Raw genomic sequence first — 27,191 nt, 5'->3', positions numbered from 1 at the left:
TCTTTTCGAAACGAGAAATATTCAGTGATCTGTTGTTTGATTCAAGAGAGAAGATGAATAGTAATAATCATTTTATCTTCATATGTTAGTTTATTTTTTATTTATATATTATATAAATTAATTTATATCATAGTTTACATTATATAATTTAATGAAAATTTCGTCTTATCATATTAATTAGTGTATCTAAAAATTGGCGCAGTGTTTTTAAATTCCAATTGATATAATAATATGTTTTCAATATTCAAATTAATAAATCTTGTATGCTTCAAAAAAATTAAAACTTTTGTTCTCTTTCTGCTATGCTTTGTCTTACCAGCTTTAAAATATATTTTAAATAATATATTTTTAAAAATTAATTAACTGTATAATGATATAATTTTTGTTGCAATAATTTTTTATTTTAAATTAATTTTTTTATTTTTCTACTTATAATAATATATTTTTATTTGAAATAAATTTCATAACAATATGTCTTAGGACATTAATGGAATATCATAAAAAATACGAGTTAAAATAATCAAGAACTTTAGATCCCCTCCAAAACAACTCCCAATTTAGAATGGAGCTAAAATCGGCTCCCATTCCCTTTAAAATCTTTAATCAAATGTTAAACGGGCTCATTTTTGGTATTTTTTTTTTATCAAAATGCTATACAGTAAAATAAATTACCAAGATGTTATATCGTGAAAAGTACTTTTCTAAATGCTAAACTTAAAACTCGTTCAAATTTTCAAAGAAATTCAGGAGGAAAACAAGTTTCACGTCTGACAATTTTTTTAAAACAAAATCGAAAACTCGTTCAAAACATGAACGAGTTTAGCCTGTCAGAGCACGTACACATACTGCCACCGTCCGCCTCTTCTTTTCCTCTTCCATTTCAGCAAAATTTACAAACAGATACCCATTCCATCAACACCTTCTTCCTTTTTCTTTGGCCTTCGGGGAGAATTGCATTTAATGACCCTGTTCCTTCCTAACCACCTCTTCATTCTGTATTTCCAACAAAATGAAACAATACTATTAATTAGATTTTATATTTCACAAGATATTAAAAAATGAATGAATTTTGCTTTATATCCTAATAATTAAATTTTAAAAAAATATATATATAAACTTTGAATTCTTAACTATTATCAACTGCGCTAACTTGTTTTGGTGGCTCTGGTAATTAGTATGCACTATAAGATAAGTTATTTTAATTTCAAAATATTTTTCAATAAAACTGAATGGAATATTTTATTTTGGATTGTATAAAAATGCTGTTTGTAAATCGTTTGTTACTTTCATTATTAATCATACTAAAGGGTTAAGTAATTATGATGTCATTTTATTGTAATTAATCTTCAGCAGTGTTGTTAATATAATAAGAGGTGGTTGGGAAGGAATGGGGTCATTAATTACAATTCTCTCTTAAGGCTAAAGAAAAAGGAAGAACGTGTTGATGGAATGGGTATTTGTTTGTAAATTTTGCTGAAATGAAAGATGAAAAGAAGAGGCGGACAGTAGCAGTATGTGTAAGTGCTCTGACAGGCTAAACTCGTTCATGTTTTCAACGAGTTTTCGATTTTGTTAAAAAAAAAAAAAATTACCAGACATGAAACTCGTTTTCCTCCTTAAAAACTTCTTTAAAAATTTGAACGAGTTTTAAGTGCAACATTTGGGCAGATACTTTTCATAGTATAGCATCATGGTAATTTATTTTAACGTGTGTAGCATTTTGATAAAAATCCCCTCATTTTCCATTCTCTCCCCTACTCTCCTCTTTAACCAAACAAGCCCTTAGATTTTGGGGTGTTTGGAAAATATTAAAATAGGAATATGTTTTTTTTTTTCAAAATCAAAATAACTTGTATATTTTTCTTATTTTTTAAATTGTTTTTTCTCTATGAAATCGGGCAGCTCAAAGCATTATTGTCTTTAGAATTCGCCTCTCGAAGTCAAACTCACCGCAATTTGTTGTCCAATTTTAATCTTTTCAAATATGATTAATCATTATTCAAACATTTTTTCTCTCAAAACATGTCTTGAAAAACACTTTATAAAATTATTATAACTATAAAAACTAAAAACAGAATCAAACAAGGCCTTAGTTTTTTAATATTGGAACTTAGTCTTACGTTTTACCTTGGTGCAACTTAATTTTTATAATTTTAATTTGATTATAACATAATTCTTAAACTTTGAGATTTGCTGCAACTCAATTTTTAATTTAAAAAAAAAAACAAATTTCTAAGTTGGAAAAATTCTCCAACCATTCACATCTCTGCCTATAATGATATACTTAACCACGTGCAACAACACACACCAATTATATGCGTCCACTTCATCATTTGCTCCATCATTTTTCTCTCTATATAGCTCGCCACTTTCAGATAGAAGTAATAACTCTGGTTTGCATGTGGTTTTGAAGTTCTTCTCCGACCACCTCCTTTGCTTCCTTCTCGCCTCTCAGCTCTCTCTCACTCTGTTTTTATGGTGCAGATAATGGTAGACCGAGGGGAAGATAAATTTTCATTCACGTGGTCCCACTCACATCAAAACTTACCCTCCAGGCTTGATTACATCTCTAAGATATTGGATTACTTCGAAAATAGTTTTGGTGCTCATCAAAGTAACGAGTAGCTTACTGATTATTATGATGAAATCTACGGCTTTAATAGTCTAGATTTAAAATTTCTATCTAATAATTTTTTAGGTAAAAATTATTTTTTAAAAAACTTACAGTTAAAAAATTATATTTATTTTAGATTATTTATCTATTCAAGCAAAATATTTTTAAAAAAAAACAAAAATATAAAAATTAGATTTCAGCTGTTTATATTAAATTTAAAAAGTTGATATTTTTTTTTTGGATTACTCCATCCGGTATCCCAGGGAAATAGGCGTCTTTCAGCCGTGACAACGTCCCCAGACTAATCCGGATTCGGGGGCTTGCAAGGATCCATACGGACGGCGCCCCCTGGCCCCTTGGAGTGCTGCGTTCCCACGTCTCGAACTCGAGATCCGTGGTTAAGCTAGGACGACCCCAGCCAGTCGACCTAACCCCGCGGGGTTAAAAAGTTGATATTTGATGAGTATAATGATATTTATCACTGAGCACCAAAACTGGTTTTGGGTCACCAATGGGATGAGCTGAACTTCATTTTTCTGATTATGAGTAGCACGGCGATGGGCTTTAAACGCTTAACTAAGATGTGGTCCAATCCTTCTTTTTTTTTTTTTAACTTCAGGTAATGAATTTACCACTACCTCCGGTAAAAATGAGATCTTATAATTAAAACTAGAAATAATATTTAGCCCCTATCTTTGGGCACCAAAATTATCAAATAAATTGCAGAAATTATTTTGAGACACCTTTTTTTTGAAAGGTGAATATATATTAATCAACCAAAAAACTTTGCAAAAGGAACAGGAACTACCAAAAAACATCACCTATTCTCTAGTAAGTCCTAAATATTCCTAGCTCTAAGAGTGTGTTTAGTGAGTACATTAACAGAATGAGCTAAAGGGTCTGAGTGGGCGGAGCAATCCTAAAAGATTCGTTTGTTCCGATTGTCCCATAATTTCCAGCAGAGCAGGCCGAATTTTGAGGCACTTTATAAGGATAGTTTTCTCAACCTCACCCTTCTTCTTCCCTGTGAAGCAAACGGGCCTTAATCTTGACAGTCTTTATCCATAACTCGGCCCAATTCAAGCCGGCGAGACTCTCCCTTCGTATTCGTGCTTGATTTTTGAAGATCGAGGACACGCACAGGCAACAATGCTGCGGACTCGATTGCTTTGGTTCAGTCTAGGGTTTACATTCTCAGCTGCCACGATTTCCCACTTTGTTTGGAAGGATCTTTGGGTTGATCGCCACGCTCTTGCTGCTGATGTATGTCAATCGAATTGCATTTCGGCCTAGTCAATTTAGAATTCATTTCGACCCTGTCATTTCCAAATTGTCATACTTTTGTTAATTCTGGATCGCCATGGTCTATGAATTTTTTATAGATGAAGCAGAAGTTTGATGCTCTGGAAGCTAGAGTGTCCAACCTTGAATCTTTACCTCATCAAAATTCGACATCGGAAAAGGTATTTGCTTTCGTTCACATTTTGCTTTAAAGTGCGTCTAATTCGGAAAATCAACCTTTTAGAAAAATGTGCAAGTGTTTCCCTATTTCTCTTGGAGGCTGATGTTATGAATGCTCCAAAGGCTCTGAAAAATTGGAAATACTAAAGACTTTGTTTTGTTTTTGTTTTCGGATGGGGGGTTGTTAGGGTGAAGACTGTGGACTTTGCTAGTTTGAACTTTGAACTTTGAAGGCCTGGGTTAATTAATTATTGCCCCCGAGGTTCTATAACATGCTACGCATGATCATTTATCCCTTTGATGATTCGAATAGATTTAGTGTAAGGAACGGAAACTAGTATGATTGTAAAATGAGTCATTGCTAATTTAAACTGCCTATTAATTTGAATATCATGAATCATTCCTATCAATGTTGAATAACCATTGAGCGATTGCCATATTCCTTATCATTATTAATTGACTCTAAGGTAGATGCCGTTGCCTTATTTATTGGTGTGCAACCTTTCAGTTCCTTAGTGCTCTAGGCATGGTCCAATGAATTATATCCTTAATTTGTCCAATGAAAGTCACAGTAAATGCATATTCTTTGAGAAATTTATTATAAAACATTTAGGAAGTATTAGCTGCTCATACGGTCATACCTTGAATAATTATGAATTCTGAAGTTAGATGCAACTAGAATGGGTGCAGACTAAGAATATGGTCTAGATTCTCATGATGTGTAGTAAGATATGTACGTGTAGCTAGAATGGTTTAGATCTTCCAACGAAGATGCAACTTTCCTGAACTCTTAAGCTATATATTTTTCTTCCAAATTGTCTGCGAGTTATTTGGTATTTCTATTGACTAGACGCATCTAAAGGAGAGATATGTGCTAGCATATCCCTTGGCCCCAGCAAGCTAATATTAGCTGAAGCTCAAAACGTGCTGTTCAAATATAATTAACTTTTAAGTGATTTCAACTCGTCGTTGACCTATAAACTCTAATCAAAGATAACTCTAGCATCTTTTTAGTTTGGTCTTGATAGCTCTGATTTGCTTAGAAGTGTTGTAATGATAATTTATTATTTATTTGGCAGGTTGAAGGCTAGACATCATTTGGGAATCAGGGAAATGATTTATCAGTTTTCGTTGATCTGGTCTACTGGAAACTGATTTTGTTGGAAATGACAATAAATTTGTACTGCCACACATGATTCCCAACAGTTTAACTACAGTAATTGTTTCTTGTTCACAGGCCTTGCCCTTAAAATCAATTGAAAGCAGTAGTACGTTGTAGGAACTTGATATAAGTTTTGATTTGGCAATGAATTTCTAAATATTACTACCTCTGATTCTAATTATAAGACTTCATAAACTTAACACCGGAGATAGTAATATGCAGCCCAAAAAGCCAACAAAAAGATGAAAAAGGAGCTGGACTGACGAGAAGAGCAAGTGTTATCAGTAAACCGAACTTTTTCAAGTCTGGTTTCCTTAATCACTCGGTGCTTCAAATATTCAGGATATCAAGGCTGTCAAGCGATGGGCTTGTTATATTGCTTGCCGCTTAATTCATTTATTGGGTATTTTGTACTATTTTCGATTCTAAATATAAAAACTAATTGATAGTTAGATTTAGTCCTAAATATAAAATTTTAATTTACGTTATCTTTTATCTTCTCCCAAAATATTCTTATTGACTGACTGTGAAGGGTTCTTACCAAAGGATACATGATTGAAGAAGATAGTCTAGAAAAATAAACACATATTTATGACAAATAATTAGTTAACTAATTTTGTTAATATCTTTAAATTAGTTATCTAGTTTTGATATTAAGAACTGGAGGTGGGATTACAGATAATTCAACCGATAAATATTGAACCTAAAACAGAGGCATGGGATGATAAGCAGCTAATTGTTCAACGTTAAACGGTTTCTTATTGATGTGGCACTTTATGGCTAGGCATTTTACAAAAACAGCAATCTGGCAATTTCTTGATGGTTTGCGCAAACGTGCCACCGCCTTATCCGGCGCACACAATTCTTACTTCTCGTTACAGGGTATGTGGAAGACATATGAATAAGTGCTACAAAGAATTAAACATAGAACAGCAGTGAATTCACTTATTCCAACAACGTTCAGAATCCAAGTTATTTTATATGAGCAAGTAATTTTGCGTTGTCTGCCTTGTAAGAGTGTGGTTGGATATCAGTTTGAAGGGGTAAACTCTTGCAAAATCAGTTTTCATTGAATGATCATTTGGCTTTTTTCTTTCATTTTCAAATAATTTTATTAAAGGAAGACATGACACAAAGCAAGATGTCATGACATCAGATGTTTTAATATAATATAAAAGTTAGATGTTTTAACAAAGTAGTTTGAACTTTAGTGCAGCATGTCACTTCTTCACCACCTGTAACAAATAGGTTCGTGTTCATACGAGAGATTGGAAACTATATTTTCTTCTGTATCTAAAAGAATGAACGTATAAATATGCACAGAAGATAAAATAAATTTTTTCTTGTTACGTAAGTAAAGAGAAAAGATAGTTAACCTAAAAAAAGAAACAACCTCATGACTCCTATCCCATTTTGAAGGACTAGATTTTCAAAGACGTTTTCATTGATCAATAGAATGCTCTATCATGAAGGCATTTACAACTCCACAAGGGTCAAAATAGGACTATATCATAGTCATTCGAACCAAGAGACTCGAGAAAGTTGAATTATATGCTACATGAATCATCACTTGAACTACAGAAAGAAGACTCATAAGAGATTAATCTCTCCACACAGGAATAATCCCTTGTGCAGCCAAACGTTTCTCAACCCAGAAGATGACGTGTTTTGCCGTAATTTTCTTTTCATCAATGAGGAATGGCTCAACAGTGCTTGCTTGTGAATTATAAGATGATAGAGAGAACCCTTTTGGACCTGTTCAACGACACAAATCAAATGGTTCTGATAACGTTTGACAAGGATTAATTACTTTGATAAACCAATAGCAGTGGAAAATACACACACCAGTAAGCACTCCATTGGGAAAGAAAGCCCAAAATGAATAGGGATTTCCTTGTTTCAAAAAGGATCCTTCTAACTGTTAATTAAGATCAATCGAATGAGTCAGCAAGGAAGGGGAAAAAATCAATCCAATGTAACAAGGTAAGTTAATCCAATCCTTAAAGGAAAGTTTCTTATTTAGAAAAAGAGGATATTATTGCATGAAAATGTCATTTGATCATTAAATATAAGCGTCCTCCAAAATTTTTTTCCTACAAATAATAGAGCAATAGCTCTTGACTCTAACATGCCTGCTCCACTGTGTTGGTGACTCCTCAACTCAGCCCAAGTTTTAAGGGATAGAAAAGAATTAATGGGAAGATACAAAAAGCATATTACCAACCTTATTGTCCTGAAAGGCCAGCTCAATGTCAGAGATGTCCTGCTGGGCTTCAAGTATTGCTTTCAATGAAGGTATCACATCCTCCTCCATCATCTGAGGCAGGGGCTTGACTGGTGCTTTAGCAGGAGGTTTCTTTGCAGGTGCTGCTTTTGGAGCTGCATTTACCTCCTCCTTTGTTTCAGCAGTTTCTGTGGCCAGAAAGTGAAATCAATATCAACAATATATGTAAGAAGAATTGGAGGATTGCTATTATTCTAAACTCATGACTAGTATTAACTTATCTCTCGCTTTGTATTTAATTTTGTGTATCTAATTGTTTATACTACTATTTAATAAGGCCCTGTGAAGTTAAAACCATCCCTTTATTTGTATGAACATTTCCCTTGTGTATAACTTTGATTAGATTAATTAGCTTGTGGAAAAAAGTTATTGGTGGAGCATTATATTATAAATGCAGAAACTCACCTGCTGTACTAGCGGAAGATTCTTGGACGGCAGAGCAAGTGATCTTGTATCTGCTTGAAGTTGCTACCTTACTTGTAGTCTACAGCTCAGGCAAAGCGGACATTGAAAGTAAATTTTCTCATAAATTCACAATATCCCAGAGAAACATGATTATTAGGATTGAAATGAAAGAATTGTATTATGATACTTTCATCATATCAAAAGATTTCAGCTATCTAGAGCACAACCTCTTGAAAAGATGCGTTGCCACGATTCACTTCTTATTTTTACATAGAGATGTTTATATTTGCTTGATCAATAATAATTTCTACGCAAAACTGTAGTACATACTTTAACTTTTCGAAAGATTCAACTTTTCATAATGATTGAACAGCTAATTTGGAAAAATTCGGCTAATAAACTACCAAATCATGTTTTAACAGCAGAGTTAAGTTTATATATTAAAGACAAGACCTATAAAGCTGAAACTACAAAACACGAAGGGACATCAAATTATAATAATCTCTGCGCCTGAAATCACAGAAGACATACAAAAGCATAGAGGTCATGAATTGTCTTGACAAATTAAACTTCTAAATTCACTTTATCCAGAAAACCCAGAAAAGAATAACTACTCAATAAGCTGAAAGAGGTCAAATCACAGTTGAAACTTCTCACCAGAGGAAGTATCAATGATGACGACGAACTGGGTATGAAATTCTGGGTAAAATGCGAAGAAGAAGAAGAACTAGTGGTTGATGACCAAGAAAACCTAAAGGTAGAAGAATCAGCGGCGACTCCTCTTAGGGAAATTGCCATTTGCATTTTTTCTCTCGAACTAATAGTATCTTTCCTTTTGTTATTCTTCTACGTAATCACCAACCATCGTCTTTGCCGTCTGGTTTATTGATGTTCAATCACAAAAAACATATTGAAAGAACCTTCTGATCCACATAGTGTTTGAAACAATTTGTACCACTGGTTTTTGTGCCCTTAGTTCCATTTATTAGAGGAAAATTTGAAGATGAGCTTACACACTAGAGGACAAGAATCTCCTGGTGGTAGAAGCCGGAGAGAGAAGTGGCGTCTGCTTGTGGGTGATTAGCTTCAACCACATGATACTACAAAGCCAAGCCAGGCCCAAATTCTTCGCCTCGTCTTCTTCTGAGAATTACTCTTGCTAGAAAGTGCATTGCTTCATGGCTTAAGAAATATCTGAATTTATAGGTTGAGTTAGAATTTTCATCGCTCCCAAATTTTTTATATATTGTAGTTTTATCGTTTTTTCTGAATGCTAAAATAATCATAGATTTTTGTATTGTATCATATGTAATTAATTTGCATGTAAGATTCACATTAAGAGTCAAAAATTAAATTTTTTTAATTTTAAAATAAACAAAAAAATCAGGAAAAAGCTATGGAACTTCTTTCCCCCTGATCATTATGTTGCTGCAATATTATTTCTTTTTTTTTCTTCTAATTTTTAAAATCATTCATTATCAAATACGTCGAAAAAGTTTGTTTAATTATTAATCAAAGATTCAAACCATAAGAATTACGGGTGCATTAAAGATTGAAAATGAAGGTACTTGCATAGCATTTCTTCTGGGTAAATGAAAGGAACTCTACATAAAATGCTAACTATGATTCAAAAAGAACATGCGCACATTAAATTATGACTTATCTTCTCTTCACACACATCACTTCTCTCTCTCTCTGTCCTGCTTCTCACAAAATATAATATATGCAATTACAGGAGGCTCTGAAGAATCCAGAGACCGCTAACCAATCTGGTTCTTGTCGTTGACACAAGAAAATGGTAAAGAAGAGCACTTTCCACAATTAAGTGGAAAAAATTATTGCAGCTTTTCTTTAGAAAAACTGAGATCAATAAGCACAGCACTCCTGCAGAGTACTACGTTAGTTTCTGAGTGGTTCTACTTCTCTTCTTTGGTGGGACTTGCTTAGAGGGAAAATTTTTCTGTTTAAATTTCTGGACCATGCTGTAAACCTGCATTAAACATACTTCACAAGTGTTAAAGAGGGGGAAAACAATATTTTATTCTGTTATAATCCATGAAATACACCAAATAATAATGCCGATCATTGAGGATGGACAAGTTTTTAGAAAACACAGCAGAGGAAACAAATGGAAAGTATTCAAATTTTAAATAGGTCTTGTTGCTTCTTCCTTCCCTTATCTGTTTCAATAACTTCCAGGTTTTATTTACATGGTCTCCTTCCATCAATCTACATCAGCGTTCTTTATTCTTAACAGCAACCATATTGGTCGGTGACAATCACTTAGATGAGGTTTAAGCCCAATAATTAACATACTGAAAAGTGCATTGTGTTTAAGGTCTATTTGTCTTTTCCAAAGGAAGAAAATTCTGCACTCTTGCACAGAGTAGCTTTGAAAATTCATAGCAGCTTTACCAATATAACTACATACTACATACCATCTTACCTTTCTTACACTGGTTGTCAGTCCCGTACTTGAAAGGGCATTGCTATCTACCCATTTACAAGTTATAGTTTCATTCCCCTGGCTTTTGAAGAAATCACCTTTCCGCCCTTACAAAAGAAGAATCAAAATTAGAACATAAGAGTAGCATAGAGTAGCCATGATGCCATCATTTTTTTGTTGAAGATGCACATATGTAACTCTGCTTGCAAAACCATTTTAGACTCTTCTAAACTATGGAACATAAGATACTTGATGAATTTAAACATACATTTGCTGAAATAATGGCCAGTCAAAAGATGAAGACGGCTGCCAAATAACACATAAAGACAGTATAGTCCTTTCAGACGCATGGAATGAACCATCTGCAATCTGTTAAACTATTAGATGCTGATTTTCCCTAAAAGTTTCAAAGTTTAATGGATTTAGATACTATCTCATGAAATTTAATTCATTAATTATGAAAATAAATTAAATTTGTCCAGAATAAACTACTTTAGAGAAGTCAATGAGTCAAACCTTTCAATTGTAACACTAGCAATTCAACGTATAACTTGAGGCGAATATGACTGAAGATATGAACAAATTCTCCAACATCTTCCCTCAAAACTATGTTGAAGGACTTTTTGGTGTCAATTTTGAGCATACTTTTCAAGAACTGATTTGCTGCTTCTCTTCTATCCAAGGAATCAGTTTCTCCATCCAGTGGGACTGATGGAAACTCCCAGAGACCAGCAAGCAGTCCTTCACTGGGCCTTTTTACAAGAATAAATTCACTGCTTGATTGGTTGTTGTCCAACATTCCCTCAGATCCAAGTAACTCAACAACACATACTGCACAAAAATCGGATCTTTGTTTAACCTTTACACCTTTCACAGGATAATCCGTAACCAGTACTGAACTGTCATCTGTAGAGATTGATAGTGCGTGACAAAACTTTGATGCAGGACACGAGGAGCAGCTAGGGTTCAAAGGGGTGCATACAGTCGCCCCAAGTTCCATAAGAGCCTGATTGAAGTCCCCGGGCCGGAGGGGATCAACTAGTTGAGCTGCTAATTTCCTTAATCTCCATTCCAACCCAACATTAAAAAAAAAAATGAATATAAACAACCCCAGGTTAGGAACTTGTAACATAACAAGAGGAAAATACTCTAGTTCTGAGATTGTCACAGCCATTCTTGTATTATAGGCACAGTCAATAGGAAGAAAGACAACTCATTTAGAAGCATATCATGTTAAATATGGACAATACAGGTTTATTAATTTGGTTTCTTTTTTTTTTAAAAAAAAAAAGTGACTTTGTCTCTTACCTATAGTCTCTCAATCCGGTCAAGCATCATGTGAAAAACCGAATTTACAAGAAATGATGAATTACAATAGAAAACAAGTCTCATCACCAAAGTCAAATAACATAGTTAGGATTACTTATAGAAAATTTAATTCAACATAATTCCAAGTAGTTCATAAAACTCACCAAAATCTCTTGATAGTTATTGAATCTTTTGGGTTTGCAGAAACAGCCTTTAGTCTGGCAATCACCCTTACCACATTCCCATCAACAACAGGTACAGCCTGCTATCTTAAACCATGAGCAATGGTTTTCTTTCCAGTGAACCAAAATTACAGGAATCACCTTTACCTCTTGGAATGCTATAGAGGCAATTGCTCCTGCAGTGTAGTCTCCAATTCCAGGAATCTTTCGTAGAGCAGAGACTGTGTTAGGAATTCTTCCTCCCTCTGCAACTATTTTCTTTGCTCCCTAAGAACAGAAACAAAAGAAATTATGATTAATTTATGTCTTTTGCTTCTTAAAAAGTAGTAGTAGTTCAAGAAGAACCATGATTGAAGACCCGTTTATAGTACAATTGTTAGCACTTTGCAGAATTAAGTCACAAGAAGGAAGCACAACAATTTCTTTTTTAATGGCTAAGAATCTTCATATTATATTACGTATACCTTTATACAACAATAATTGGTATCCAGTATTTAAGAAAACATATTCGGCATGAAACAGCTGAAAGCTGTCACGGAAATTGGAAAGGGTAAAATTGGTTTGTTACAAGAAAAACAAATTACAATTTAACTCTTTGCAGTTTTAAGTGTCGCATTCAATACCATTATGGTTTGTTCAATTACCGATTAACCACCCTATGTAAATGAGCAAAACACATGCAAGTTGAATAAGACACTTAAAGCATTAGCAAACAAACTAATTTCAGGTCAAACCACATGTGGGTGAAGTGAAACTACCCTTTATGAAAGTTGTTAAGCTAGAAGTCCAAGGATATGAATTCCCCATGTTTTCTAGCATGATTTATCACATAAATTGCTGTCATTTTACACATCCTATATTTGATGACAACAAACATATGGGGATGATTATGGCAGTGTACCAAACACCCCATCAAATATAATTAGTCTCTAACCCATGCAGCACAAACAATGAATCATTTCCGAAGTCACCTAATAGAAAATAATGGAAAGTAAGGGAAAACAATGTTCAAGAGAAATAATACCTCTAAAAGAAAACGAGCTCTTCGATAGTAGCCCAAACCCGCCCACATTTCATTCACTTCCTGCATAAAGACAGAATGAATTATGAGGTGATGAAACAACCCCTGCCGATTTAGGTAAATTTTTCTTCACTCAAGGAAAAAATATATAATCTCGGAAAAAAAATATTGAAGCTTTTCTAAATATTTGAACCATTCCCAGAATAAAACAAATGTTTTTTGGTATCAGGATAGCTTCTGACCTTTTCAAATAAAAAAACTCCAACTGAATGTTTAATCCAGCAATGACAAAATAACAATTCAAATGCAGGAAAACTAACAGAGAAGGAATAAACAAAGTAAAAATATGCTATCTGCAGCAGAATAAAAGTAGAAATAAGAAATAAAAAACGGGGAAAAAAAGTTATGACAATATAATGCCCTTGATGGCCTGTATTTTCTGTCAGTTCTGTCTTCAAAATTATTTCTTTCTCAGCATCAAGAAACCTAGAATATCCTTCCATGCACAATTTAGGCTCTAAAGTCCTAGTTCCTCGGAGAAGACAACTCTCCTCTCAGCGTACGTTTCAGCTCCAACAATCCTAAATAGCGAAACTAGAATTGAAGCAGAAATCAAGCTCTAAAACCTTGTATTATGCCAAATGCATAATGGAAATGTTTACATCAAGTTCACAACTTCTCATCACCATAGCATATTTAGATCTGTTGGTAATACAGAAAACGCAAATTTAAAACAAAAATTCAGAGAAGAAATGGCTAAGGCCTTCAGAACCGAAAGGCAAGATGATGTAACCCAAGAAAGGAAACATATGCGCGCGCACGGGGTTTTTTTGTTTTTTTTTGGGGGGGGGGGGTTTCAAGCAGAAGGCTTCAAACAGTGAAACCTATCAAAAGTAAAGCAAAATGCAGTAACTGAACCAAAGCCCAAAAATTTACACACAAAAACCTCAAGGGAAGCCTGTGCAAGATCGTGAATGGTAGGCCATTTCTCCATCCAACGATTGTAATAGCCAATAACAGTCTGAACCCTAGTTTGCTGCAGCATTACTTCGGAGACCCACACAGAATACGCTCTTGAATCTACTTCCTCATCGTCTTCTTCTTCTTGTTTTTCACAGCCATGATTGTTACTTGACGTCCTCCTCCATGGAAGGTCTCTACGATTATGATCGTACCACTCCAACAGAGCAACCCTTAATTTCTGGGTTTCCTCTTCGCTGAAGCACGAGACAGCATCCTCGATGTCTTGTACTTCGGGCTGTGAGGGTGGTTTTTTTATCATCCGAATCGCATTCTTCGTCCCTCTGTTCCTCTTCCTCTGCTGCTTACTCCTGTCCGACATGTTTGAAACCACTGCTGAACCCAACAACGTTAAACTGATTCTTTCGAAGGTTGCAATCATTCAAGGAGCGAAAAGGAGGGCGATTTCAAGCGGCAAACTTATCCCACCCCCAAAATTTAAACCAGGTGTGTGTGGCAATGGCGCAATGCCCCTCCATATGGGAATAAACTCGTAACCCGAGCTCCTGTATTTTATACTTTATACTAATTTAAAGAGGTCTTAATTAAAAACAGAGATAATATTTTATGCTCCTATTTTATCTTATTAATTAATTATTTTAATATTTAATATATTTATTATCACATTTCTTAAACTATCATCTCTCTCCATCATGTATTCTCTTTTTTTTTATAATTCTTTTTATTATAATAATTTTTTTATTCTCATCTTTATACTCTCTTCTTATAAATAAGAGTATTTTAAAAAAAATTTAATTTTAATTTATTTATTATTTTTAACTAATTTTTTGATTTATGCAATAGAATTCCACGATGTTTATAAAAAGACGCGAAGGGAGTACTTATATTCTTGCCACAGTATTTTTTTTTTTTTTCTGGGTTAACGAAGGCAACCACCAGTCCACTAGGCTGGAGAGTTACAGCAAAATAAAGTCAAAAAGACCGGGATGCTTGAGGTGGATTCTGACGAAAGAGTCTGACCAATTCCTACATTCCTGTTACTCAAAAAACCCTCCGAAAGATCCTGGATCATTAAGTAATCTTGCTCCATTGCATGAGCTGTCTGAGGTATTAATATTAATAACTGAGAAAACTAATTTTGAACATCTTTATAATTTAACCAATTTTGAATCAGATTCTTAGACCCTTTTTTTTTTTAATTATTGGGTCTGTTAAATTTCTACCTGGTAATCCCTTATCTTTAAAACCGTTAAATAGAGGCAAACGGTGTTAAAAAAAATCCATTAGCTTTGACTATATGATTGCTCCAGTTTCTGCCTCTTTCGGCTCCTCTCAGCAGGCGCACATACGAATCTATACGAGCTAATATTGCAGGAATCGCTTCAGAAAGATCCGGAAAGAATAGTTCTAGGTTTGTTGATGGAGTGGAACCTGTGAATATCAAATTCTCCCATTTATGCACTACTGGTATGCCTTTTCTTCATCCTTGACGCCTTCTTTTCTTTCATTTATTTAGAGAGGTATGCTCTCAAGATTTGCCCCAAGAGTTGTCTTCTTCTCTCATTACTTTTGCCGGTTTTGGTTCTCTATTATTCTTTTCTGCGTTGTTTTCGCTAATATTTCTCGGTTAGTTCTTTCTTCCTCCTTTTTTCTCCTTGGCCATTTAGATTCAAGGGGATTTCATTAATCTCACTTTTGGGGCTTTCTATCTGGCAGATTTGTATTTCTGTGCGATTATTGCCTTTTTCTTTTGTTGTTCTCTAATTCTCTAAGTGATTCATATGGGTGCTTGCTGAGGGGAACCAAAAGAAACAAAGCAGTAAGCCAGTGACAATCAGAGTCAAAGGTAACAGAATTTTTAACACCGTTTATCTCTATTTGATGGTTTTAAGCATGAGGGATTGACGGATTTAACACGAGAAACTTAAAGGACTCAATGTAAATGAGTTTGATCTAATTAATTAATTTGAATATATTGATAATATTAGTAATTAATTAATATGATATATTTTTTTAAAACATCTTAAATATCTTAATTCACTTCCTTTCTTCCCTACTTGATCATTATTGAGTGAATATTAATAGGCTTAATTTTGAAAAAAAAATTATATACATATCAAATAGGTCTTATATTCAGAATTAACATTAACTTCACAACTACATTAAGACATGGTGGAGTATAATATATTGGAATATGAAACTCTAATACTATCTCCGATCTTTAATATAAGATTTAATTAACTAATTTATGAAAATTAAGAAAGTTACTAAAGTATTTAATTGTAACATATATTATATGATCTTTCTAAAACACTTATGTTGATTATTAGATTATATATTAATTTATAAGTTAGATAAATTAGTTTAGAGAAAATGATCAATATAAATAGTTTAAAGTATAACTTTCTTAATTTCCTCCAATTAATGAATCGGGTCTTACATGAAGGACCAATTTGTATTATTTATAAGTGGTGGATAGTGTAACTTATTTCTAATAATTCATGCGCACACAGAATTTACATCTAATGTTCATCGCCAAATAACGATTATAATTTAATAAAAAAGAGTTAATACAATTTTTAGTTTTTTAGATTTATCCTCATATTAATTTAGTCAAGTTTTAAACAATAGATTTTAATCCCTCAAGTTTCTTTCTATCCAAAATATTAATTCCTATAATTTAAGGGTTAATACAATGATTAGTCCCTATAATTTTTATTCATTTTAGTTTTGGTTTCTGAAGTTTGAAACCTGTAGTTTTGGTCCTTTAACTTTGCTCCGTTTAAACTGTTAGTCCTTGTATTTTCAAAAAGGACTTGATCTTAGGTTTAGCACCATTAAATACGCTGACATGCCACTAATCTTGTTAAATATGCTGATGTGGAAGCTGAGTGGGCTAACTGAGGTGGCTTTTTTAAAAAAATAAAATTTGGGATGTGGTTAGTCAAAGCTGAACATGCACAGTAAGGTTTTGTATTGCTGATTTGGGATCCGGCACTAAGCTGATTGGGAAATCATCATTGCTACCATTTGAAGGAGATAAAGGGATCGATATCAGTTAAGGGTTTGAAACATCATCTTAGTTGGGAATTTCATATGGCGGCCACAGCCGCGACCATGGGGAAGACGAAGAAGGATCTAGATTTTGAAGATTTGAAAGGGGGGCCCCGGGGGGAGATTGTTTCAAAATCTAGAAGTCCTTAACTAATAGCGATTTCAAATTTATTGTTTGGTGGTTGCCAAGTTCTTCACGGTGCTTTCATCTCATTGCTCCATTACTAGAAATGCTTTTTGCAGATCGAGTTGGCAATGGTTTAAATGATGGATTGGTTGAAGAATATTCTAGGTGATTGCAATTTTGAAACTGAGAGGGATCTTTTATGGCCAGCTTCGACAATGCAAAGAAAGAGCATGAACATGAATATGTCACAGCACCAGTTCTTCAATATCACTGCTAGATCCACTGCCATAAACAGGTTCCATTAGCTGACGTGTCTTGTTAAGCAAATTTGAAAACTTGATCCCAAGCATTGACTAAATGCCAAGTAGGTTTAAGGGGTTAGTGACTAACCATATCCCAAATTTTATTTTTTTAAAAGCCACCTCAACTAACTCACTCAGCTTCCACATCAGCATATTTAACAGTATGAGTGACATGTCAGCTCATTCAACAGTGTTAAATCTAAGACCAAGTCCCTTTAAAAATATAAGGACCAACGGTTTAAATGGAGCAAAGTTAAATGACTAAAACCATGGGTTTCAAACTCCAGGGATCAAAACCAAAATGAATGAAAATTACAAGGACTAATCATTGTATTAACCCATGATTTAATAAAAATCTAAACAATTTTGTCCTTTAATAGATCAAAACCTATAGTTTGAAAGTCGAGAAACTAAAACCAAAAATTATGCAAACTTGATAGATGAAAAATTGTATTAACTGAAAGAAAAGTAATCTCCAGCTCTTTCATTATATTGATTAAGGAAACAACCAAAATAATAAATAAATGTTCTTACATTAAATAACACTATTTTTCATATCAGAACCAGGTGTGTGTATGAGATTACTCTATTTATATGGTGCACGTCAATTATCTATTTTATTTCTTATGGCTTGTTTATGTATCCTTACTAATTGTATATTTGTTCTTGTAAATAAAGTTTGTCATTGATGATCACGAATTCATAAAACAATGGTAATACATGGGTGTATGGATTTGCCATTGCTCTCTAGCTGACCTTTTCGGGTATGGAATGCTGAATTTGAGCTTAAAATTAAAAAGAAAGTGCTGGACCCTTTTTTTTTTTAACAGACAAGATTTACCCTTGAAAAGTGCTACAGACACACAGTATCTAACACTAAAAACCTAGTGACAAATGCCTTTTGAAGATGGTGTTTGGATGGAAATTAAATCATAGTTTTAAAAATACTTTTACAGTATACGAAGTAAATATGTAGAAAAGTTTGCTTCGTTTTGCAAAAAAATACTTTTTAAAAGCACTTTTATATGTTCCCAGACATCCTCTAAGTCAGTTTGCAAAAGATCAATACATGATTCAGGAGGATTCCATATCATATCAATGCTTTGATTTGCTTCATGAGCCATTTTGGCTATCTTATCAGTACGCTTCAAGACTTCTGGATCCCTGTTTTGACAATGGCTTTGCTATATAACCTTCTCTTCCTCTTGAGCTATTTCCCATAAATGTTGCTATGACAAACAAGCTGTATTGTTTTCCCAAAAGGGGAGCAAAAACAAGTTATACTGTTCATTATTTATAAATAATATAACTCGGTATACATTTTATATTTTATATTAACGATGATATTGATATATTTTCTGTTAAAAAATAATTTATTAAAAACTAAGGAAAATAATACGTAAACTTTTGGGTGTTTCTACATGAAAGATTATAATAAATGCACAAAAGCCCATCAAAAAACTAAAAAAGAGACAGAAAGAAACAACACCATAAACTTTTATCAAAAAAAAAACACAACATAAACACGAAGAGGAGAAAGAGAAGAGCTTGAAACAGCACTAACTTGGACCATCTTGTTGGTATATATAATATAGAGTCAACAATGAGGAAGCAACATAATTATCAATATGAACTAGCTTGTGCATTCTATGCTCTATACAGGGTTGAATGCAATATACGAAATATATCTTTAATTATAATAAAACAACAAAACATCAATTTTTACATCAATGAACTTTAACAAAAAATTCATTGTCCATTACATAAAAAGACAAAATATAACTACTCATACCATCAACTAATACTAAAGCACCACATTAGAATCACTACAGATTCCTAAATATTTCTAGGTACACCACATTCTTCGCAACATTAACAAGCTCACTATTTCCATCGCCAACCACAATTTTCAGCCCCCCAGGCTTCTAACTCTAAACAAAGCAACACATAATTGTTCATATGTAAAAATGGTTTATATAGATATGAACCAACTCTGTATAGAAACTATCTTTGACTTTTGTTAATTGTCATGGCAAATGAGAAAGTGATCAGAAATGGCCTTTGTTGCATGCGAAATGGGCATATACTCTCATAGGGATTCATATTCATTCTATAAATGAGAACCTTCTTATTTGGTTTTGATCCATTCAATGTGATTGCCTCTTTAACTATTTTCCCTCGCTTCAACATCCTAAGTCGTGTCCTATTGCATAGTCCAGAAGTCTGATCAATGTTCCTCAATAACGTTATAGGTGTTTCAACTTTTAATGTCAACTTATAAGGAGGCATCCCCAAACAAGATATGGTGTTCAAGAATTCAGTATATATAAGTTGTTAAAGATGTCACTATTATTGTTTGTCTTGCATATAGATTCATAACTAAGAAATTCAAAAGCATCACCAAGTAATGTGTTGCACATGTGATCATTGATGACATTAACCATCTAAATAGCTGGTACTAGTACAGCTCTATCATTGAAATAGTTATTGCAATTTAAATTATCCATCAAGCATGGATAAGTGGACTATACAATTGCATTGATAGGATCATCACCATGTAAGAATAGTAAGTTATCTGAAATCTCAATTTCTGAAACACCATCATGTGATAACCCTAATTTACACCATCATGTGATAACCCTAATTTGCCATCCTAACCATCCAATAGCCACTCAGAAAACATAGATAATTTTTCTGCATTAGCACATGAAGAGGATGAAGACAAACACATATTCTTTGTCAATTTGAATATCGTGCAGTGATCCCACAAATAAGAAGAATTGATGCGTGAATCAACAATACTAGCCCTTGTTCCTTTAGGAAGAACGGGTAGTATTTGGCGAACATAACTTCCCATTGCATATTACTATTTACATAACCAGATTCTTTTTCTTATCTACAAATTAACATTATGGAACTTGTATATTAGGGAAGGTGATTTGCATATTGTGATATAGATCCCATATGTAATAACATACAAACCTATATACAACTAAGCATCTATCATATGCTAGTGAGGATCTATCATATACAATTATCGTTCGTATTAAGCATTAACATGCAATAATGACTTATATGTAAGTAGGAATTCATCGCATGCAAGTGAATTGTAATAAGTCATATGCAAATAAACATCTGTCATATGTAATTAATCATATGCAAGTGAGGATTCAACATATGCAAGTTAAGATCATGAAGACCCAACACATGCAATTAGCATCCATGGGGGAAATATGGTCTTTTTTTTATCACATTTACTGACATTTGAGAAAACCACACTTTTACATTTGTTGCAGGTCCCATTCTCCAATTAATTTGTCAATATGATATTTTTAACCAATTTTTCTTTATTAATAAGTGGTGATGATTTTTTTCCGACCAAGAGTGATGATGATGCGAGTATAATGGATATTATTGCATGCATCGAATCACCTTTCCGTTTTCATCAAATCAGGATATCCAAACGAGCCCATACTTCTTTGTCATATTCAAGTTAACCTTTTTAGTGAAAGTTGAAATTTTTTTTTTTTTTATAAACTCTCTTATAAAGTAAAAAATTTAAATTCAAAATTATTGGATGGTTAATTTCTTTAGACCTCTTCAATTCTTCATGTATTTAAGCATCGCTTGGTTTCATACAGCTTCCTAATTAACACGTAATACGCAAATGTATGAGGTCTAGATATTTCAACTTCATATATTTAAGTAATTTTATCTTTTTGACCTCTGCTTTGTTTTAGTTGGGTTGAATTACATGCAACTTCCTAACAAGTAATACATAAATTAGAGAATGAGACGTGATATAAAGTGTCAAGAATTAAATTCATATTGATAATGATATTGGAAAAGAAGCAATAATTTAACGAATTTTAATCAAACCATGCAAAGCTGAACAAAATAAACACCGTCATTTTGGTTGTGTTCTAGGTTTGTTTTGGTTTTGTTGAGTGATAGATTGTACTTCTAGGGTCTATGAGTGTTCTTTTTTTTTTTTTGAAGTGGCTATTACTGTGTGTAGTTTTTGTTTTTATGATTAATAAAATTGACTTCTTTTGGGCCAAAACAAAATTATTTATCATAGAAACATGATACAACAAGGTTTAAAGTTGACGCTCAATCTTCTAAGCCATCTCTTTGTTATGAACCATCCTAGTAATGAAGTCAATCAAATCTATCACATCCCTCAGAATTGCAAAGAGCGGAAAATGAAGAAAACTTCTCTTGATTATGAGCTGGAACACTGATATATTCAGAAGAGTTGCAGAAAGCACTGCGTTGCATCCAAGTGGAAGGTGTTCCCACTTAAGACTGCCTCTCTTTTCAGCATCAATGTTGAGCCAAAACAAAGCAGAGATTATGAAAAAACTCACAACTCCACAAAATAGGTTGATGAATATAAACGCTTTACCATAATTTAAATAGGACATTGATGATGTAATTTGATCTGAAATATTTGAAACGCGATTAATAATCACAAATGAAGCACGAAGAACAATTTTTGTCTTCTTTAAGCGACCTTTAGGAGGAGATACATAGGTGCACAGAGGGATCCAGATTCCCAGTTCTAAGATCAACATTGTCATGTACGTTATCAATGCTTTGTTGAAGTCTTGTTCTCGTGAATCTGCAAGAAAATAAAATAATATATAAATAAGCATAAAACTTACTACCTTTAGTTTTTAATATAAGAGCTCATTTGATTTTTATTTAGATTCTAAATATAGAATCTCAATTACTTTGTTTCTCATATTTATCTATTTTTCTAAGGTAATCCTTATAATAGTGGTAGTTCTAGCCAATATATTTGACTAGTAAGGATATTTTAGGAAAAACAACACATATTATTACAAATAACTAATTTAATTAGTTTTTTTAATCTACTTAAATTACTCAACTTGCTCTTATATTAAGGACTGGAAGTAATATAAAATTAAAAAAATATAAATAGCCTACATTTACAGATTAAGTTCAATGATTTTGAATAATAAATCAAAGGATAAATTCAATAATTACCAATACAAGGAAAGCCGAAAGTGGCAAGACCGAGCGATAGCATCATTGGCGCCCATCCGACAACAATGATCCAGTTGTATGCACTGTAAAATGAATACACAGAAGGTTGGCAAAAAAAAAAAAAAAGAATACACAAAAGGTATAGATTATAAGAATGTTCTTTTTTTTGGGGGGGGGAGTTGATCTAAAATATCACATAACTTATTTGCTCACGTAAGTAAAAAAAAAACAATTTCCTTTATTTCTGCTATAGTTTTAGGAACTTGTGCAGGACAAAAAAAACTATTTGATTGACTTATTTAAAAATTATTTATTATTTTTGTTTTTATTTAGAATGTTTGGATGGAAAGCAAATTATAATTTTAAAAATAATTTTACGACATACAAATAAACATATGAAAAGAATTTTATCTTGATTTAAATGAAAATATTTTTAAAAATAATTTTTTATTCAACCAAAAACCCTGTCATTTTAGATGAAATTATAATTTGGAAACAAAATTTTTTTATATTATTAAATAAACCGTAACTTTTGTTGCCAAAGACAAAAAAAAAAAAAAAAAGAACCTTCGGCCATCTCTGTGTTTGACCCTTGAGGTTCTCTTTTCTATGGAAACAATTGCATTAGAAAGGTTTGACTTTCCATCCAGTCTTCCTTCAAGGAATAGATATAATAAAAAATTCAAATAAACATTTATGCGTTAAAAGGAATACTCCTATAGTCCTATTTATAAGGTACTTCCAATATGTTTTATACAGACTAAAGAAAACTTTAAACTTCATTAACTCTCATTTAAAATTTAATGACTTTTCAACTTTATCTCTATTTAATATACATTATGCCTCATATAAATAAAATCAACACAACAATAAATAAAGGGTAAAATTATATATCCATGCAAAAAATTTCTCTAAGTGCTTTATAAATAGGACTAAAAAATATTTTCTCTCTCTGTCTTATAAATAGAATCAGAGGGGTAAGCCACAGTTTGAAAAGATAAAAAAAAACTTTCGCAACCCGAGAATTGGCCGGGGGGGGGGGGGAGGGCGACTAGCTGTCACCATAAAATAGATCGTATTCAGGGGGATCGTATTCATTTTTGTCTTTTTCTAAGCTCCAATTAAATACCCTGGCGAGAAAAACTTCAATTAAACACAGTTCGGATGCCAATGAAATCTGAGAAATGTGGTGTACTGCTTCCTATGTAAAATACTTCAAATAACTAGTTCAGATGAGAAATAATTAATTAAAAATAATAAATAAGTTATAAATATATTTTTGTTTTTAAATATGCTCTTATAATAATGAATAAAAAAGCAGATGACAGAGAATACATGGAAAAATGTTATAAGAGAAAAATAATTGAGGACAATATTAAAAAATATGTATTAAATGTTGAGACAATTCCAAATTAAAACTTATAAAATAAAACACATCATTTCTCAAATTTAAAGTTTATAAATAAGATCGAGGAGGTATTAATATACATATTTATTATCTTTAACTATTTAGTTCTGCCTTTATGTACTTGAGTTGTTTTTTATCATTAAATATTTGGACTATATTTATATTCATTATGTCAAATTCTCTCATCACACATGATCATGTGTTTTATTTTTAAAATATTAGTATTTAATAACATTTAAAAATAAACCCAAATAAAAAAAAAAAACTTAGCCGTATATGATCAGAAAATTTGACATAATAAATATAAGTAATTTGACCTAAATATTTTTTAAATCCTAAATATTTAGCTATTTACAAAGTGTGAGAAAGAGAACGTACAGCTAACAGCCATAGCCATTTCACTGCTCCTTATACAAGATTAATACTATTCTTATCCTTAATATAAACTTATTTATTTAATTAAATTAAATTAAGAAAGTTAGATAAATTAGTTAATTATAAGAAATACGACATATTTTTTTTAAAATATCATAATAATCTTTTTTAATATCTCTCTTATTTTTCTAGATTATGAAAAAATTAATAAATATACAAATTAACGTGACTTGTAAACGGTGATAAATATACATAGCCGAAAGTGGAATCAGAAACAATACCTCGGAAGATGGAAAACCAAGCTTTCTGTATGGATGTTGTCGTCGGTGGCGGCGGCGTTGTTGTTGATGATCTGCAACTGCACATCCGCCGTCGGCGCCGGAAGATGATGAGTCGAGAATGGGTCTGAGAGAGAATCATAATGGCAAGCGCAAGGGCAACCAGATAGATTGCTTGGTGATCGGTTTTGATTTCAGACGCTGCTTGCTGAAGAATGAAGGCCTTAAATAGAACGCCTGATTTTTTTTTTTTTTATCTGAGAAATAGAACGCCTGATGAACGCAAAGGCCAAGACCAAGTCAGAAAGACAGAAGCCACAAAGTGCTAATGATTCTCACCCTCCAAGTGAGAAAGACCAAGTTCCCAGTTCCCAGTTCCCACTTCCCAGTTCCCACTTCCCACTTCCCAGACACGTGGGTGCTGTCAAAACGTACCCCAACCGTATCCTCTTCTCTAATCCTCACCCTCCATTCCATCTACGGCTAATGATTCCCTCAAAAAACAGGAAAGGGTCCAGGTCCCTTTTTATCCCATGGCGAAAGAGCTTTTTCCCCGTTCCACAAAAGCACTAAACAAAACACATTCGAAAGAAAATTGTTCTCAGTGTCGTAAGATCATTCTTAGAATGATGATTTGGTCTTATCCACGTACTTCTAAAATAAAAAAATAGGAAAGAAGGAAAGCTTTTTTCTTCGGCCACTCGTACTCTGAATTTTGTCCAAGTTTGGATTGTGCATCTCTATTGATATAAGAGTTAGTTTAACATTTAATTTAGTTTTAAATATAAGATTTCAATTCATTTTGTTTTTTATATTTATTTATTTTTTTAAGGTAGTCATTATAGTAGTTGTGGATACTAAAGGTTTTATCAAATAATAATCCAGCCAATACATATGATTAATAAGAATATTTTATAAAAGATAATATCTATTTATTACAAATAATTTATTTAATTAATTTTTTAATCTATTTAAATTAATCAATTAATTCTTATGTTGAAACTCAGGTATAATATATTTTAGGGCTAAGGTATGCCCAGCACCTTGAACTATTTACCCAGGTGCGTCCAGTGGCCTAAAGTAATTTTGGATGCATACAGTATCCTAAACTAATTAAAATGGTGCGTCCATATCCCAGGCTAACAGAAATGTTATGTTTAACTGTTACTTTCTTGACTCAGCTTAAAGTTGATCCCAGATATTCTAAATGGTAGACATATGGACATTTGAAATAGGAATGACCTATAGTTTATGTAATTTTCCCATGGCGCGGTTGGCAACGAAACAACATTTAAAAAAAGGTGTGTTGCCTTTTTAAGATGCTCATCTAGTAAATAAAAATCTCTTGGGACTATGTAATCAATACAGATAATTTGAATAAAAATTTATAAATTCAAGATCAGAAAAAATATAAATTTATAAATTTAAAAAATAAAATAATTTAAAATTTTATATTTAAAACAAAAAACTCATTACTTAATTCTTATATCTAGAATCGAATAACATTGATTTGTGCTTAAAAATTAGAAAATTTCAAGAGACAATAAAAAAAACCCAAAATATGATAAAAAGAATTATTTTCAACACATTAAAACAAGCCATAAGTCTATTCATTTATTTTTTAGTGCGGATAAAAATCAAATCATAATTTTAAAAACGATTTTACTAGGTTCAAAGTACATATGTGAGATACAAAAATGCTTAGAATTAAAAATGAGCTACGTTGGATCCGCACTCCGCAGCGCAGGAAAAGCCCTAAAACATTCGAATTATATATATATATATATATATATATATATATAAACCTCAAAATATTATCAATAAATGATCTTAATTATGCAATCCAGATAAAGCACCCTAAAACATTGTCACAACATAAGGTGGGGCTCCGATCACGTTGTGCGTGTGTGTGTGGTTTTTTTTTTTTTTGAAAATGTGTAGCCTCGTTCAGCATAGTTGATGAAAACAAAGCACATTACCAAAGAAAACAACTTTTTTAAAAGGAAGATTAACTAAATCCCTAAAAGGGGGAAGATATACATACATACATATATATATATATATATATATATTTCATTGGTCTCCCATTATAAAAGGTTAATAAAAGGGTATAAAATGTGAAGCATTTCTTCGTGCTTAATTTCATTTTTGTTTTGGTCTGTTGATGTGTGTCTTTTTTAAGCAACGTTTATGGATTGTCTATATAATCCACAAAGAGAGTATAGTAACTGAATGATCTCATTAGGGAACTGTGGAATAGCTTGTTCAGTAATAGAAGGAATTATTCAGCAAAACTGTGTCTCTGGTGGAGACGTGGTTGCTTGATCTTCCCTCGCCTCCGCAGATGCTAGTGGTTACTTCTTTCACTTTTGTAAGGGGTGCATGTTTCTCATTTGTATCTAAAAGCTTCTCCAATGGGGAAATGAGAAAGCACCGTGTTGATAAACCATGTGCTTAGTTTGAGCCAAGAGAACAAGACTGGAGCTAGAAGGGAAAAACACTCAAAACAAATATTATATTTAGGGTTGAATATACTTCTTCGGTTCTAATGGGTCCCATATTAAGGATTGAAGAGAGTAGCATATTTTGTTTCGTTTTCAGAAATAGTAGTTTCTTCAATTCATGCCACTTATGACAGCATTTTACTCTCATAAATTACACAGTTTTTTTTTTCCTTTAATGTTCGACCTTTTATGTCGACCTATAGTTTATGTGGAATGCGATTATGAAACGATCTTTGAGACAAGTAGGATTTGATTTAGGTTGATTA

At 32.6% G+C, this 27,191-nt stretch overlaps 2 protein-coding genes and 2 long non-coding RNA genes across 4 annotated transcripts; 2 read left to right on the top strand and 2 right to left on the bottom strand.

Annotated features, from left to right (window-relative positions):
• The first annotated feature begins 2,845 nt into the window (after positions 1–2,845).
• On the top strand, positions 2,846–27,182 carry LOC114711085 (uncharacterized). The gene is made up of 3 exons (XR_003737121.1): positions 2,846–2,990; positions 26,766–26,771; positions 27,172–27,182. It is a non-coding gene; the product is annotated as an uncharacterized LOC114711085 (long non-coding RNA).
• Positions 3,543–5,689, top strand: LOC114711081 (uncharacterized). The gene is made up of 3 exons (XR_003737120.1): positions 3,543–3,877; positions 3,997–4,077; positions 5,155–5,689. It is a non-coding gene; the product is annotated as an uncharacterized LOC114711081 (long non-coding RNA).
• On the bottom strand, positions 6,649–8,824 carry LOC114763333 (uncharacterized). Its single transcript, XM_028895392.1, has 5 exons — positions 8,584–8,824; positions 7,927–8,005; positions 7,462–7,649; positions 7,083–7,155; positions 6,649–6,992 (listed from the first exon to the last, which is right to left on the bottom strand). Exons 1-5 carry the CDS (start codon positions 8,728–8,730, stop codon positions 6,838–6,840), a joined length of 642 nt encoding a protein of 213 aa, XP_028751225.1. The 5' UTR covers positions 8,731–8,824; the 3' UTR covers positions 6,649–6,837.
• On the bottom strand, positions 9,811–14,355 carry LOC114711071 (adenine DNA glycosylase-like). Its single transcript, XM_028895425.1, has 7 exons — positions 13,830–14,355; positions 12,887–12,946; positions 12,010–12,129; positions 11,845–11,942; positions 10,889–11,430; positions 10,373–10,479; positions 9,811–9,916 (listed from the first exon to the last, which is right to left on the bottom strand). The coding sequence occupies exons 1-7, from the start codon at positions 14,283–14,285 to the stop codon at positions 9,821–9,823; spliced, it is 1,479 nt and encodes a 492-aa protein (XP_028751258.1). The 5' UTR covers positions 14,286–14,355; the 3' UTR covers positions 9,811–9,820.
• Positions 27,183–27,191: the final 9 nt, after the last annotated feature.

Source organism: Neltuma alba, unplaced genomic scaffold (assembly GCF_004799145.2).
Source record: "Neltuma alba isolate B1F8T4 unplaced genomic scaffold, ASM479914v2 tig00001768_pilon, whole genome shotgun sequence".
NCBI lineage: Eukaryota > Viridiplantae > Streptophyta > Magnoliopsida > Fabales > Fabaceae > Neltuma > Neltuma alba.
This window is presented reverse-complemented; position numbering and strand designations above follow the sequence as displayed.